This window comes from Artemia franciscana, unplaced genomic scaffold (genome assembly GCF_032884065.1).
Source record: "Artemia franciscana unplaced genomic scaffold, ASM3288406v1 Scaffold_4667, whole genome shotgun sequence".
Lineage (NCBI taxonomy): Eukaryota > Metazoa > Arthropoda > Branchiopoda > Anostraca > Artemiidae > Artemia > Artemia franciscana.
In genome coordinates, this window is record NW_027065119.1 from 1 (window position 1) to 11,697 (window position 11,697).

At 34.6% G+C, this 11,697-nt stretch overlaps 1 protein-coding gene across 1 annotated transcript; it reads left to right on the forward strand.

Annotated features, from left to right (window-relative positions):
• Positions 1–286: 286 nt before the first annotated feature.
• On the forward strand, positions 287–9,904 carry LOC136043338 (ankyrin-1-like; the record flags this gene model as incomplete). Its single annotated transcript, XM_065728261.1, has 2 exons — positions 287–820; positions 7,169–9,904. Coding segments are annotated over 2 exons (2,865 nt in total), but the record flags the coding sequence as incomplete, so codon positions are not given.
• Between the last annotated feature and the right edge of the window lie 1,793 nt (positions 9,905–11,697).

The following is an 11,697-nucleotide window of genomic DNA, read 5'->3' on the forward strand; positions in this document are numbered from 1 at the left end:
ACCAATTTGTCGTGGATATGTATGCTAAAATTGAATCAGAACGTTTGCTATATATCCGCGTGAATCAGACCAAGCTCCGCTCTGAACAATACATTCATTTGCGAGATGCAGTTATAAATGACGGTAATACCACAAACGTTGGAAGATTAACAATTTTACCTTCGTCATATGCTGGCAGTCCCCGTCATATGCATGAATATGCTCAAGATGCTATTGCGTATGTTCGTCTCTATGGTCGTCCAGATTTATTTATTACATTTACATGTAAACAATCTTGGGACGAGATACTGCAGCTTTTACTTCAAGACAATCGGCGGTTCATAGGCATGACATTACAGCACGTGTCTTCCGGCAAAAGTTGAAATCACTGATAAACTACTTTGTGAAACATGAAGTGTTTGGGTCAGTGCGATGCTGGATGTACTCAGTGGAATGGCAAAAACGAGGTTTGCCACACGCACATATACTAATCTGGCTACATAAAAAAATTACTTCAAACGAAATTGATGATGTGATTTCCGCTGAAATACCTGATAAAAATGTCGATAAGGGGTTACATGATATTATTGTAAAAAATATGATACATGGACCTTGCGGTGCACTGAACGAAAATTCACCATGCATGGCCAAAGGAAGGTGCACAAAGCAATATCCTCGACTTTTAGTACCCAAAACAATTACTGGCAATGATGGTTACCCACAATATAGAAGAAGATCTACTGAAGATGGCGGTAAAACAGCAATAATAAAGAAGCGTAACGGTACCACCATCGAAGTAGATAACCAGTGGGTTGTTCCATATTCCCCTTTATTATCAAAAACATTTAATGCACACATAAACGTTGAATACTGTAACTCCGTAAAGGCAATCAAATACATATGTAAATACGTCAACAAAGGCAGTGACATGGCAGTTTTTGGCTTGCAGTCCGAAATCAAAGATTTCGATGAAATCGTAGAATATCAGGCTGGAAGATACATAAGCAGTAATGAAGCTGTTTGGCGAATTCTTTCATTTCCGATACATGAACGTAGTCCAGCTGTTGTTCACTTAGCGGTACATTTACAGAATGGTCAACGTGTTTATTTCACGGAAACCAACGTGCAACAAAGAGTCCTGAATCCACCGGATACAACATTAACAGCTTTTTTTTCGCTTTGCAAAAATGATTCTTTTGCAAAAAAACTGCTGTATACTGAAGTGCCTTCGTATTACATGTGGAATACTAAAAATAAAGTATTTGAACGTCGAAAACAGGGTAAGTCAGTCGACGGCCAACCTACCATCTTCAAAGATACCACGATAGGAAGACTCTACACCGTTCACCCCAATCAACATGAATGCTTCTTTCTACGCCTGCTTTTGGTGAATGTACCCGGTCCGACATCCTTTGAGTATTTGAGGACTGTAAATGGTACTATACATGACACTTACCGTAGTGCATGCCAAGCTCTGAATTTATTGGAGAATGACCAACACTGGGATAACTGCATCAATGACGCGTGCGAAACGTCAACCCCAAGTCAAATTCGTGCATTGTTTGGCATCATTTTAACAACTTGCTCTCCATCAGCTCCTACAGATTTATGGGAAAAATATAAGTAAAAAATGTCCGAAGATATACTTCATCGAAAACAGTTAGAGACGTCAGACATGACTTTTGATTTTACATCAGAAATTTATAACTACACTTTAGTTGTTATAGAAGATTTGTGCATAAGTATGGCAAACAAACCTCTTCAGGGTTTGGGAATGCCTTCACCTAACCGTATCGCTGCTGTTTCGACATGTGTAGAATTGGATCGTGAACAAAGTTACAGTACGAGTGATCTATTGTCGTATGTACAAAATAACATTTCCAAGTTAACGTCGGAACAAAAAGACATTTATGATACGATAATGCATTGTGTCGATAACAACGTTGGAGAAATTTTCTTTTTGGATGCGCCAGGAGGTACTGGTAAAACGTTTGTGATAAAACTGATTCTGGCATCAATTCGATCTAAAAATGATATAGCGTTGGCAATTGCGTCGTCCGGAATAGCCGCAACATTGCTGCCTGGTGGAAGAACTGCTCATTCCGCTTTGAAATTGCCTCTGAACTTGCATTCTACAGAAACTCCCACGTGCAATATTTCCAAATCATCTGGGATGGGTAAAATATTGCAGCAATGCAAACTTATTATTTGGGATGAGTGCACAATGGCACACAAAAAATCGCTCGAGGCTCTGGATCAATGCTTGAAAGATTTGCGAGGGAAGTCGAAACTCTTTGGCAGCACCTTAATATTGCTTGCGGGAGATTTCAGGCAAACATTACCTATAATACCTAGATCAACTCCTGCAGACGAAATGAATGCTTGCCTGAAAAATTCTAATTTATGGGCACACGTAAAAACATTAAAATTAACTACAAATATGCGTGTCCGATTGCAAAACGATGACTCTGGTCAAACATTTTCAGATCAATTGCTGGCAATGGGAAACGGAAAGCTCCCAGTAGACTCAATTTCAGGACGTATACAACTACCTGCTGATTTCTGTAATTTAGTGACGTCCAAAAATGAATTGATTGAAAAAGTATTTCCGAATATTCTAAAAAATTATAAAAATAATAAATGGCTAAGTGAAAGAGCGATTCTCGCACCCAAAAATATAGACGTCCACGAAATCAACAATATTGTTTTGACCAAGATTCAAGACCAGGCAGTCCTTTACAAGTCAGTCGACACAGTTTTGGAACCAAATGAAGCGGTTAATTATCCATCTGAATTTTTAAATTCCATAGATCTTTCAGGGTTTCCACCACACGTGCTACAACTAAAAATAGGCGTACCAATAATACTTTTAAGAAATATAAACCCACCAAAGCTCTGCAATGGCACTCGACTTGCCGTAAAAAAAAAACAATGGAAAACCTAATAGAGGCCACAATCCTGACAGGGCCTTTTGAGGGTGAGGCTGTTCTTATTCCTCGCATTCCCATGATTCCAACCGATCTGCCTTTTCAATTTAAAAGATTGCAATTCCCAATTCGATTAGCATTTGCAATCACCATTAACAAAGCTCAAGGTCAATCATTAGAAAAATGTGGTATTGATCTTAATACTGATTGTTTTTCCCATGGACAATTGTACGTTGCATGTTCGAGGGTCGGTAAACCTGACAATCTATTTATATGCAGCGAGAATTGGATAGCGAAGAATGTTGTATATTCGCAAGTTTTACGCAGTTAATTTGTATTTCGGAACCAAATGAAGCGGTTAATTATCCATCTGAATTTTTAAATTCCATAGATCCTTCAGGGTGTCCACCACACCTGCTACAACTAAAAATAGGCGTACCAATAATACTTTTAAGAAATATCAACCCACCAAAGCTTTGCAATGGCACGCGACTTGCCGTATAAAAAAACAATGGAAAACCTAATAGATGCCACAATCTTGACAGGGCCTTATGAGGGTGAGGCTGTTCTTATTCCTCGCATTCCCATGATTCCAACGGATCTGCTTTTTCAATTTAAAAGATTGCAATTCCCAATTCGATTAGCATTTGCAACCACCATCAACAAAGCTCAAGGGCAATCACTAGAAAAATGCGGTATAGATCTTAATACAGATTGCTTTACCAATGTACAATTGTATGTTGCATCTTTGAGGGTCGGTAAACCTGACAATCTATTTATACGCACAGATAATGGGACAGCGAAGACTGTTGTATATTCACAAGTTTTACGTAGTTAATTTGTATTGTATCTATCTATCTATCTATCTATATAAAAACGAGTTGTGTGTATGCATGTTTGTTTGTTTGTAAAAAGAGCGTTTGCATATTACGTCATTATTAGTACATACGGCTTTGTATATGGACAGACAATGGGAAAGCCAAGAATGTTGTATATTCGCAATTTTTACGTAGTTTGAAACACATATATAAATCTATCTATATTCACAGGTGGGACACAGGGACACAACTACAATGGCGCGTCACTAATATGGCACGGCTTGGGGGGGCGCGAAGCATCCCATCAACTAGGTGTTGGGGTGGCGCGAAGCGCCACCCCAACAGCTAGTCTATCTATATATATAAAAATAAGTTGTCTGTCTGTGGATCTGTGGATCAGGTGACGTCATGTTTCTGTGTCGGCTGACGTCATGAAATTAGTTGTCGTCATTTTTGCTTTGACGGTGACGTCATTCAAGATATATAAGACATATGTTCACGTAGAAATCTATTAATGTTTGAGTTTACAATGACTGATGAACTTACCATGGCAAAAGCCGATGAAGATGCTCAAAGAGTCTATGCCAAAAAACTTGCTGCTGATAGAGAAAGTCAGAAAAGAAAGCGTGCCGAGGAATCAAAAGAACAGCAAGGAAACAGGCTTGAGGCTAAAGAACGCAAAACCACGCAGTTAGATGAAGATCCACCTGGACAGCGACGTTAAATGACACACGTTAAATTTCTGTTTGACGTTAAATGACACTTTGACAAATTTTCTTTGAGTAGCAAGCATTTTAAGCTTCAACAATTTCTAATAAACTTCAATTTTGGTTTTCTGTTTTAAGGTTTTCGAGTTGCTTTAATCCATTGTCAAAATATATTGAAATATTTGTGCAATCATCAGTTTTTTACATTGTAAGCAATTTAATAAAATTTAAAAAGAGTCTCAAATTCTTAAGCTCCCATAATGGTAATAACGTGTAACGGTGTATCGGTAAAGATAGTGTAACGGACACTACATTTTTATATATATATATAAACTAGCTGTTGGGGTGGCGCTTCGCGCCACCCCAACACCTAGTTGGTGGGGGCGCTTCGCGCCCCCCCCAAGCCCCCCCGCGCGCGTAAGTCGTTACGCGCCATAATAGTTACGCGCCATTGTAGTTGTGTCCCTATGTCCCACCTGTGAATATAGATATATATATATATATATGGTTTTAACTACGTAAAACTTGCGAATATACAACATTCTTTGCTGTCCCATTGTCTTTGCATATAAATAGATTGTCAGGTTATCCCCCTGTTTCCCCCGGTGTCCCCGTTGTAGTTGTGTCCCTGTGTCCCGGTCGTCATTTATATTCCCTGTGTCCCGCGTCCCGGTCATCATTTGTATCCCGGTGTCCCGGTCTGTATATACATTCGTTTTTTAGTTTTGTTTTTCTCCTTTATTTTTTTCCTTTTTTTTTCTTTTTTAGCTTATTTAGATTTTTAGATTTTTTAGTTTTTTTTATTAGTTTTTAGTTTTTATTTCTTTTTAGTTTTTTTGTCCCGGTCGTCATTTATATCCCCCTGTTTCCCCCGGTGTCCCCGTTGTAGTTGTGTCCCTGTGTCCCGGTCGTTATTTATATTCCCTGTGTCCCGGTCGTCATTTGTATCCCGGTGTACCGGTCTGTATATACATTCGTTTTTTAGTTTTGTTTTTCTCCTTTATTTTTTTCCTTTTTTTTTCTTTTTTAGTTTATTTAGATTTTTAGATTTTTTAGTTTTTTTATTAGTTTTTAGTTTTTTTTTCTTTTTAGTTTTTTTGTAGTTTTTACCTTCTTTTTAGTTTTGTTAATTTTTTTTTTTACTTGTGTCCTGGTCGTCATTTATACTCCCTGTGTCCCGGTGCTTTGTTGATTGCTAATCGAACATTCCTTTTGTCCTGGTCGCTTTCTCTTTGAGTGTCGTCATTTATTTTTTTCTTTTTTAGTTCTTTTAGTTTTTACCTTTTTTAGTTTTTTTTTAGTTTTTAGTTTTTTTAGTTTTTTACCTTTTTTTAGTTTTTTTAGTTTTTTAGCTTTTTTATTTTTTTTATTAGTTTTTAGTTTTTTTGTAGTTTTTGCCTTTTTTTTTAGTTTTTTGTCCTGGTCGCTTTCTCTTTGAGTGTCGTCATTTATTAGTTTTTTCCTTTTTTTTTTAGTTTTTTATTGGTTTTTACCTTTATTTCAGCTTATTTTTCAGTTTTTTCCTTTTTTTTAGTTTTTTTTTATTTTTTATTTTTTTTAGTTTTTTACCTTTTTTTAGTTTTTTTAGTTTTTTTAGTTTTTTAGCTTTTTTACTTTTTTTATTAGTTTTTAGTTTTTTTTTGTAGTTTTTGCCTTTTTTTAGTTTTTTCAGTTTTTTTTTTAGTTTTTTATTGGTTTTTACCTTTATAGTTTTTTTAGTTTTTTAGCTTTTTTATTTTTTTTATTAGTTTTTAGTTTTTTTTTGTAGTTTTTGCCTTTTTTTAGTTTTTTCAGTTTTGACGTCACCTAATCCAGTTTTTTCAGGTGACGTCACCTGACACATCCATCCACACATCCATCCATCCATCCATCCACAGACAACTTATTTTTATATATATAGATATATATATATATAGATGAAACGCAAACGACACAATAGGCCTAAGACTTTTATGGATAGGAAAAGGGTAAGGGGTAGGTAGACAAAATATTGTTTGTGGTGGCTTTTGTTTAATTCAAGTTTGACCTAATTAACAAATTAAATTTTTATTCGTTTTAAGAATCATTTATATATCTATTTTTGTACTAGTTAGCTTTATATTTGCTATGATTGATTATTTTAACATTTCTCCATTTCAGGTTTCAAAATGAACAAAAACTACTTTTCCGGAAAGCTTTTATTTAAATAAAAAAAAAAGGCTTAACTTCTGTTCCTTTCGGAATCTACTAAGTTTTGAGCATCAGAGCCGTTAGCCCAATATAAGCAATGTGACCCGATTATTTAGAGACTTTGATTACTTCCAAATTAAATTGAACTGAGTTCCAAACTCTAAAGCAAGGTTTTAAAAGTCGCTAAGGTCAGAGTAGTAACTTTTAAATGCAACATCTCAAAATTCCTAATTTAAATATCTTGGAAAAAGTATTTCCATGAGAAAACCTCACATTTCAGATCATAATTATTAGCAAATTCATCAAAACTAATAGGAATTTTAATGAGAAGACTGATATGTGACAATAGTGCTCAATACAGCAATAATAGTTTGTTGATCAATTGAAATGGTATTACTCTTGTGTTACCTGTAACCTAAGCTAATGACGTAATTTTAATTAAAATCATTACGGAGGGCATTTACATCATACGAATACAGGAGTCATGACGTAATCATACCTATATATAGTAATGATATGAGAACAGCGGTTCATATCCATATAAATTACGGAAACATAATAAAATAACATGTCCAGAAGATCACTTTATTTAGCAGCTTCAAAAGGATGCACACAGGCTGTTGAATATCTTTTGAAACTCCTTATTTATTACTTTTATGGTTTCTTCTATTACTTTTTATTTATTACTTTTGAAAGTCCACTTCTTTTTGCAGCTTGGAATGGAAACACACTGACTGTTGAATGTCTTTTAAAGTCTGGTGCTGATGTTAATGTAAAAAATGAGAAAAGTGCAACTCCACTTCATATTGCAGTTTGTAAAGGACACACAAAGACTGTTGAACGTCTTTTACAGTCTGACGCTGATGTTAATGTAAGAAATCAGAAAGGTGCAACTCCACTTCATATTGCAGTTTGTAAAGGACAAACAAACACTGTTGAATATCTTATACAGTCTGGCGCTGATGTTAATATAAAAAATGTAGAAGGTGAAAGTCCACTTTATTTTGCAGCTGAGGAAGGTCACACACAGACTGTTGAATGTCTTTTAAAGTCTGGCGCTGATGTTAATGTAAAAAATGAGAATGGTACAAGTCCACTTCATGTTGCAGCTTTGAATGGAAACACACATACTGTTGAATGTCTTTTACAGTATGGCGCTGATGTTAATGTAAAAAATGAGAATGGTACAATTCCACTTCATTTTGCAGCTTGGAATGGAAACACACAGACTGTTGAATGTCTTTTAAAGTCTGGTGCTGATGTTAATGTAAGAAATCAGAAAGGTGCAACTCCACTTCATATTGCAGTTTGTAAAGGACAAACAAACACTGTTGAATATCTTATACAGTCTGGCGCTGATGTTAATATAAAAAATGTAGAAGGTGAAAGTCCACTTTATTTTGCAGCTGAGGGAGGTCACACACAGAATGTTGAATGTCTTTTAAAGTCTGGCGCTGATGTTAATGTAAAAAATGAGAATGGTACAAGTCCACTTCATGTTGCAGCTTGGAATGGAAACACACAGACTGTTGAATGTCTTTTAAAGTCTGGCGCTGATGTTAATATAAAAAATATAGAAGGTAAAAGTCCACTTTATTTTGCAGCTGAGGAAGGTCACACACAGACTGTTGAATGTCTTTTAAAGTCTGGCGCTGATGTTAATGTAAAAAATGAGAATGGTACAAGTCCACTTCATGTTGCAGCTTGGAATGGAAACAAAGAGACTGTTGAATGTCTTTTACAGTATGGCGCTGATGTTAATGCAAAAAATGAGAATGGTACAATTCCACTTCATGTTGCAGCTTGGAATGGAAACACACAGACTGTTGAATGTCTTTTACAGTATGGCGCTGATGTTAATATAAAAAATGAGAATGGTACAATTTCACTTGAATTTGCAGCTTGGAATGCAAACGCACAGACTGTTGAATGTCTTTTACAGTATGGCGCTGATGTTAATGCAAAAAATGAGAATGGTACAAGTCCACTTCATTCTGCAGCTTGGAATGGAAACACACAGACTGTTGAATGTCTTTTAAAGTCTGGTGCTGATGTTAATGTAAGAAATCAGAAAGGTTCAACTCCACTTCATATTGCAGCTATAAATGGAAACACACAGACAGTTGAATGTCTTTTACAGTTTGGCGCTGATGTTAATGTAAAAAATGAGAATGGTACAAGACCACTTCATTTTGCAGCTATGAATGGAAACACACAGACAGTTGAATGTCTTTTACAGTCTGTTAACTCTAAGGACGAATATGGCATGACAGCGCTTCATTATGCTAGTTGGAGAGGAAAAAAAGAGTGTGTTGCAATTCTTTTGGAGCATGGATCGGACATAGATATTACAAATAGAAATGACCGTACAGCTTTTGATATAGCTGTTGATCATACTGCTGATGATTTTTTTGTTTATTTTGCAAGCCACATATTAAAACTGAGAGTGGCAAATTTATATGTAAGTGAAAGAAACATAAGGCTCTCAGACAAGACTCAGACAAGTTATCCTGCAAATGAGCTCAAGGATCAATTTGTAAGAGAACTACAACAAATGAGGAATGAGACAATGTTTTGTAATATAACGTTCTATGACATTTTTATCAAAGGAATAAGCTCAATAGAACTATACACGATGAATGACAATTCTCTGAAAGGTTTACTGAAATCATCAAGCTGGGAAACAAAATTTTCAATGTATAACACAATAATAAAAAGCCGTTTCAGAAACAGCATAGAAAGGAAAGTGCTGCTTGAACTAGCCAATAGAAGTTTCAATTCTCTCTTTAACAGATTTGCTGAGTTACCACATGAATGTGCTGAACAAATATTGAGCTATCTAAGCAATGAAAACTTGAAAAATTTCATAAATGCTTCTGAACCACTCGACAAGGAGTGATAGCATTAAGAGTTTCTAGCATAAGATAATTGATTTAGTGATTGAAAGAATATTCTAAGAGCGTAGCGGTCACCTAGTTGCTGGGGGCGCTTAGCCCTCCAAGCCCCCCCCACGCGCGTAAGTCATTACGCGCCATTGTATTTGTGTCCCTGTGTCCCACCGGTGAATATATATATATATATATATACTAGCTGTTGGGGTGGCGCTTCGCGCCACCCCAACACCTAGTTGGTGGGGGCGCTTCGCGCCCCCCCCAAGCCCCCCCGCGCGCGTAAGTCGTTACGCGCCATAATAGTTACGCGCCATTGTAGTTGTGTCCCTATGTCCCACCTGTGAATATAGATATATATATATATATATGGTTTTAACTACGTAAAACTTGCGAATATACAACATTCTTTGCTGTCCCATTGTCTTTGCATATAAATAGATTGTCAGGTTTACCGACTCTTGAACATGCAACATATAATGGTCCATGGGAAAACAATCTGTATTCAGATCTATACCTCATGATTCTAATGATTGCCCTTGAGCTTTGTTGATGGTGATTGCTAATCGACCATTCCCTGTCCCGGTGTCCCGGTCGTCATTTACATCCCCCTGTTTCCCCCGGTGTCCCCGTTGTAGTTGTGTCCCTGTGTCCCGGTCGTCATTTATATTCCCTGTGTCCCGGGTCCCGGTCATCATTTGTATCCCGGTGTCCCGGTCTGTATATAAATTCGTTTTTTAGTTTTGTTTTTCTCCTTTATTTTTTTCCTTTTTTTTTCTTTTTTAGCTTATTTAGATTTTTAGATTTTTTAGTTTTTTTTATTAGTTTTTAGTTTTTATTTCTTTTTAGTTTTTTTGTCCCGGTCGTCATTTATATCCCCCTGTTTCCCCCGGTGTCCCCGTTGTAGTTGTGTCCCTGTGTCCCGGTTGTAGTTGTGTCCCTGTGTCCCGGTCGTTATTTATATTCCCTGTGTCCCGGTCTAATCGAACATTCCTTTTGTCCTGGTCGCTTTCTCTTTGAGTGTCGTCATTTATTAGTTTTTTCCTTTTTTTTTAGTTTTTTATTGGTTTTTACCTTTATTTTAGCTTATTTTTCAGTTTTTTCCTTTTTTTTATTTTTTTTTTATTTTTTATTTTTTTAGTTTTTTACCTTTTTTTAGTTTTTTTAGTTTTTTTAGTTTTTTAGCTTTTTTACTTTTTTTATTAGTTTTTAGTTTTTTTTGTAGTTTTTGCCTTTTTTTAGTTTTTTCAGTTTTTTTTTTAGTTTTTTATTGGTTTTTACCTTTATAGTTTTTTTAGTTTTTTAGCTTTTTTATTTTTTTTATTAGTTTTTAGTTTTTTTTGTAGTTTTTGCCTTTTTTTAGTTTTTTCAGTTTTGACGTCACCTGATCCAGTTTTTTCAGGTGACGTCACCTGACACATCCATCCATCCATCCATCCACAGACAACTTATTTTTATATATATAGATATATATATATATATATATATATATATAGATATATATATATATATCATGAAAAGAGAAATCACCAATGCTACAGCACAAACACACACACACACACACAAAAAAAAAAAAAAAAAAAAGAAAAAAAAAGAGAGACAGAAGGAGAAAAGGAAGACTGTTTTCCTAAATTAGAAAAAAAACTTTAAAAAAGGAAAAAACTGAAAAATAGAAGAGATAAAGAAAACTAATAAAATTAAGAATAAAATAAAAAAAAATAAAAAAAGATAAAAACTAAGAAAAAAAGTAAAAAGAAAAAACGAAAAAAACTAAAAAAGCTAAAAAAAAGGTAAAAACCAATAAAAAACTAAAAAGAAAAAAAGGAAAAAAAAACTAAAAAAACTAAAAACTAAAAAAAAACTAAAAAAACTAAAAAAACTAAAAAACTAAAAAAACTAAAAACTAAAAAAAAACTTAAAAAAAGGAAAAAACTGAAAAATAGAAGAGAAAAAGAAAACTAATAAAATTAAGAATAAAATAAAAAAAAATAAAAAAGATAAAAACTAAAAAAAAAGTAAAAAGAAAAAACGAAACAAACTAAAAAAGCTAAAAAAAAGGTAAAAACCAATAAAAAACTAAAAAGAAAAAAAGGAAAAAAAACCTAAAAAAACTAAAAACTAAAAAAAAACTTAAAAAAAGGAAAAAACTGAAAAATAGAAGAGAAAAAGAAAACTAATAAAATTAAGAATAAAAATAAAAAAAATAAAA